Source organism: Conger conger, chromosome 9 (genome assembly GCF_963514075.1).
Source record: "Conger conger chromosome 9, fConCon1.1, whole genome shotgun sequence".
In the NCBI taxonomy this organism is placed as follows: Eukaryota; Metazoa; Chordata; class Actinopteri; order Anguilliformes; family Congridae; genus Conger; species Conger conger.
In genome coordinates, this window is record NC_083768.1 from 46043877 (window position 1) to 46049876 (window position 6000).

The 6000-nt window shown below is 40.2% G+C and overlaps 1 protein-coding gene across 1 annotated transcript; it reads right to left on the reverse strand.

Annotated features, from left to right (window-relative positions):
• Positions 1-683: 683 nt before the first annotated feature.
• On the reverse strand, positions 684-5386 carry gatad1 (GATA zinc finger domain containing 1). The gene is made up of 5 exons (XM_061255220.1): positions 4992-5386; positions 4517-4639; positions 2088-2147; positions 1822-2005; positions 684-1383 (listed from the first exon to the last, which is right to left on the reverse strand). The coding sequence occupies exons 1-5, from the start codon at positions 5169-5171 to the stop codon at positions 1193-1195; spliced, it is 738 nt and encodes a 245-aa protein (XP_061111204.1). The 5' UTR covers positions 5172-5386; the 3' UTR covers positions 684-1192.
• Positions 5387-6000: the final 614 nt, after the last annotated feature.

Here is a 6000-nt window from a genome sequence, read left to right on the forward strand (position 1 = left end):
ATCTGAGGCCTCCTTTCAAGCGAGGTCAGTCAAGAGACTAGTGAGACTAGTGAAGTCAGGGATAAACCGGTGATATTTTGTTGGTCCCAGGAATGATCTCACTTGTTTTTGGACTTGGGGACATGCCAAAATGGCCCGTTTTTATCTAGTAGCGGAGTGGGACCAGATGTTCGCTCCTTCAGCAGCTCTGTGAGGAAAAGCTTGATCAGCAGCCTGCAACACTGCGTTGACGGCTCTTGACTTTCCTGCAGGCTACAGAGAGCTTGGTGTTGAGCCTCCGTGCCACTGAGCCAGCTGCTTCACGATCTGCAATAGCTGAGAAGGTTCCATCTTCGGAGAACTCCTCTGTCGTGGGTTTCGGCACCAAAATGTCACGCATCCAGGTGATACCACTGGGACACAGAAGAGCTGCTTTGTGTTGGTTTTGGGCAGGCTGTCTGGGGACTGGGGCGCATCCTGGCTCCACAGAGCCATGGTGTCCAGGTGCCTTGGGGCTGTAGATACATGCACTCTCATTGGCATAAATGCAGGTGATTTAGTAAGTGCACCAGAAAGTACCAGGAGGTACAATAGACTGATGTCTTCTTGGGGTCTCTACGATCCCGTTCTTTGCATTTCATCTCAAATTTGCCTCTCTTCAGTCGTTTCATTCAATCATTAATAAAAATAAAAAGGTTACGGTCTGTAACATAATGCTCCATTTATTTGGCATTGTGAAGAAAACAAGCCTGCACTGATTCATATTGCAATAACAATAAAAAAGACTAACTGTGCAGCCCAACACTAAACCCATGGCCATTACAAAATGTCAAACCCTGCTGCCCTTAGTGCAGGAGATACTGCATCATATCAGTAAAAATACATTGTGATATTTTCACATATTTTAGATTTTGGTCATAACCAAATGTATCTTCCATTTTCCAATTCATTCCATTGTGCTTGGTTACATGGGTCAGGATTAAGTTCAAAATGGATATGGAAAGGTGAATTATGAGTACACAGTTTTGAAGTAACCTTCATCATTATTATTCTTCTGTCCAAAATTAACATCCAGTCCTGCCGAGTATGAAATCATGAAATCTAGGAGAGGGTGGACAATAAAGACCATCACACACAAACTTCCCTTGTGGAAGTTTGACGGACTTTCACATGTGAAATGTTCAACTCAAGTCTGTGACAAATATTAGCCAGTCTAATTAGTACTGCCAACAGATTCTTTAATCGAAGTTGCTGGTGTGGTTCCAATATGCATCCAGATATAGCCTTTCTCTGGACCAACAGGAATTGTGGGGAAAGGACAACTTCTTGACTTGAAATACTCAGAAGGCGCATGGCAAACAAACTCAAGGTACTCCATTTTTCTCGGAAGATCCTCTTCTGGACCTAAACCAAACCAATGAGAGAGGAAAATAAATGTGTGTGAAATTACCTTAATTATGACAAGTGTTCCATCAGTACATTGTACTGAACCATGATGTGCAAAATAGCTGTATGTAATTTACATATCCTGCACTTTCTTTTCTGGGGGTGACCTTTCTGAGAGGAATTTGCACATCCAGACAAAAGGGAATTCAATAGTCCAATTGTGAAGTAAAAATGTTTTTGTTTTTTTCTGCCTTGGAACTTGCTAGATTTGCAAAAATGACAACTCTGTCATTCTGGGTTATTGAGTGGAGATTGATGGGCAGAAATCTCACTTTAATCCATTTAAAATGAAATCCACAATACATCAAGGTGTGTAAAATGTGAAGGATTACTTTCTGAAGCCACTGTATCTGTGTGGTTTTATTTTGAATAAAAGCATCCTTCTCAATCACTCACCTATGATGTAAGTGCTGGCATCAAACTGGTCTTTGGGACTGGCCTGTGTTGGTATTAACCAGGTCAAAGCTGCACTCTTCTCACAATACTGGTCTTGAACAAAGCCCCGAATCTGTGCATAGTACGGTCTCCCATCATCCTCGTCTGTTACTTTGATTACATCTCCTATTTGGAAATAGACACCCTGAATAAAAGAAGTCTTGTTAGAGTATATTATGTATACAGTGGCTATTTTGTGTATTAGTCTATTAGAAAATATAGAATACCTTGTAAAAAACAGACTCTGATGTGATGATTGTAGACACTGACTCTGGAGCTTTGATTGGCTAAGAGAGAAGAAAATAATTAGTTCTGCATACAAGAACTTGTCTGCATTCACTAAAGAGCCCTTGTTATTGCTTACCATTAAACTGACAGCAACTTATCACTAGCAAAACACTTTTAGGAAAATCATAATACATACATTGATGCGTAACATTCACAGGAATGTTCTGAATTTCTATGTTTACAATAAACTTGTCATACAGATATGTAATATTTTCTATTGAACTTATTACTTATCGCTTTAAATGCATTTTGAGTTAATTTATTCTAGTGTTTTTTGTTTTTTCCAGGGTTGTAATTGTACTCATGATTAACAAAAAGGTTCTCAATGCAAGAAAGCATACTCGCGTAAACGAAGCACATACTGTATACATCCTGAAAAATACAACACCTAGGGGTTTTGTCTGCACAATTATTGATGTAAAAATAATGACATGTTATGACTTAACCATTCATTCACAGTCACATAGACCAATAGTAGACGGGGCATCCAAAAAACGTCCATGATTTTATATTTTATATATATTTTATATATATATATATATATATATATATATATATATATATATATATATACATATATACACACACACACACACACACACACACACACACACATACATATATTTATATATACATACATATTTATGTAGTACACAGCATAGAACCAAAGATAATAGGACAATAAACTGGACTGGTCAGCCAACACTGAAGCACTCTACAGGAAAGGGCAGAGTCGGCTCTACTTCCTCTGGAGGCTGCGGTCTTTCAATGTCTGCAGTAAGCTCCTCTGGATGTTTTACCAGTCTGTCATCGCCAGTGTCCTTTCTTATGCCGTTGTGTGCTGGGGAGGCAGCATTAAGAAGAGGGACGCTGGGCGACTGGAAAGGCTGGTAAGGAAAGCTGGCTCTGTAGTCGGAATGGAGCTGGAGTGCTTAACAACATCAACAGCAGAGAAAAGGACACTGAACAAGATGCTGGCAATCATGGACAATGACCGCCACCCACTATATAACACACTAAACCGACAGAAGAGCATCTTCAGCAACAGACTCCTGTCTCTGACATGCTCAACAGACAGGTCAAGAAGGTCCTTTGTTCCATGGGCCATTCATTTATACAATACACAAAACGGGAGGAGATAACTGGACTTTTCACCATGAGTCTCTTTCTGCTCCTTCCATCACATCACGCTGTCTACTGTTTACCTTGTACTTTTTGCACTACCACGATTGCACATTTATTTAATTTAACATAGCACCTTATTTTTATTACCATAGCACCTTATTTCAGATTTTTTTACTTTTGATCTTTATGTGTGTGAGATATGTGTGTATATATGTGTATGTATAAGCTGCTGAATGCCTAAAATTTCCCTCGGGATGAATAAAGTATCTATCTATCTCTATAAGATGGTGTGGGTGCCTCCCGTGTGACTAATTAGTATATGGCTCACACTGCCATCTGGTGGCAATTTAACTGGCCTACACTACTAGAGGGAGCCACTTGCAGTACACGCAGCAGACATTGAAAGATTGGCAGGGCAAAGTTCCTTGTGCAACTTCTTCGAGAAGATTAATGAAAACAAAGTAAAATCCAAACTGTGCAAAGAAATAAACAGTTTTGGAACATCATTAGGAAGAAAGAGAGCACTGGTGTAGATTTGGGATCATTGCAGATAAGATGCTTCTGTACACTTCACAATTAATTCTGTTGCTGCTATCAACAGTTACATTATGAATGAAGGCAAGTGAGCCAGCTGATGTGGCAGCCATACATGCCAAAACTAACACCCCCACCATGTTTCACAGATGTGGGGGGTGCTTTAGTTCTTTGGCAGTTCCCTTTAGCCTCCACACTTTGCTCTTGCCATCACTCTGATGCAGGTCAACCTTGGTCTCATCTGTCCACAAGACCTTTTTCCAGAACTCTGCAGGCTCTTTTCAGTACTACTTAATACGTAACCTGTACATACTTTTTATGCAGCTAGAGTGGTTTGCATCCTCCAGTGTAGCTTCAGTACATCAGTTTGTGAAGTCTTCTGCAGAGAATAGTCACGAATACATCCACGCCTGCCTCGTGAAGAGTGTTTCATATATGTTGGACAGGTGTTTGGGGTTTTTTCATCATTACAATAGAATTTGGTCATCAACTGTAGAGATCAGTAGAGGATGTAATTATGAGGCCTTCGATGTGGTTACGAATTATTTTTAGAATGAACCCATTCATGTTTGCCTGCACTTGAATGAACCCATTCAAGTGCAGGCAAACACTCATAAACTGAGTCAAGGTAACAGTCTGGATTGAATGATTAGCAAAAATCTACTTTGTTGGCGAATGCAATTAATTCATACTTTAGCTAGTTACTTACATTTTTCAGCTTGAAAATGTGCCTTCTTCCCTTTCCTTTTGTGGACACCTTTTTCTCGGAAGCGGGTGCCTTGTACTTCGTGCTTCTCAATCGTGCTGATCTACGATGGATTTCCTGTTTCGACTAAATAAGGTTACAATTCAGTGTTTGCAACATTGCATAAACGTAGCTAGATAAGCAGCCTGCTAGCCTACACCACCAGTCGCTTAACTGTGTTAGCTAGCTAGCCAACTAGGCAAACGTACATCCCCAATAGTACAACATCGAGCTAACCACCTATTAACGTTAGCTAGTACAGCATCTACTTTTGATTCTGGTTAGCTAACAGCAATGTTAACAGATAAATATTCTCGCGAAAATTAACCAATGTAAACACGATAGCAATTTACAAAGACACACACTGTTATATCATATATAATGACCGTACATCGCTTTTCGAAGAATATTGAGGGAACCCAGAGAGATTACTGCATACCTGTTTTACGCCGCCATTGTTTTGTTGGATGCTGGAAGTAGCCGAAGGTCCGGCTGTTCCAATGGTACTGTGCTTCCCTGTGCAGTTGTTGCACAGTATCTCTCCATGATTTCCTTTCTTCCACATTGAAGATGAGTTCGTCTTGCACACTGCACAACATGGCTTTAAACCAAGCGGCATTTTGACTTTACACTCGGAACTGGTGACAAGTTACTACTCACCAAGCTAAATGTTATAATACTCGTTAACTAGAAGACTGTTTAGCGTTTACCTGGCTCAGTGAAAACGCAACTGAAACGCTGATAAATTACTTACGGTGAATTTTAAATAAGAATTGCGAGCACTGTAAGGACAATCCATTTGTTTAATTCACGTTATTCTTCTTCTTGGTGTTTAATGACGGTTCTCAACCCACAGAAAGGTGCATTACCGCCACCTACTGGAATGGAGTGTGGACCGGGATTATACGAGTGATGGGCATTCCAGCTCGTTTATTATACTAGTGATGGGCATTCCGGCTCTTTCCAGTCTCAAATCTCAAAATGATTGACACTCCGAATAATTAGAAAATCAAACAAAGCAAATTGGAAATAGAATTTTACTTATTTTAATTTAATCTCAGCCTAAAGGAACTATATTCTGTCATTCCATCACTTCCTGCTTCACAAGAGTATAAAAATGAGGGAGCAAGCATGCAAAATGCCTTTGTCAACCATCAGCATGGGAAAAGCCAAAGAACTGTCAATGCAGAAGACACAGATGGTAATTGACCATCACTGTTCAAATTTGGCCATTATGGTCCATGTATGGCCCATGTCTGATAGTCAGATTTGGGTCGTCCATGGGCCCTCATTCTTTGCTGTATGTGGGCCAAGGGAAATTGGATAGTGTGGGCTGGAGCGAGGCCAGAATAAATTTGCTATTCAGGGTCATAGGCACAACTCTGGTCCCCAGGTTGACAAACGGCAATAACAGACTCCAAAGGCAATCAAAATCCTAAAATCAATAC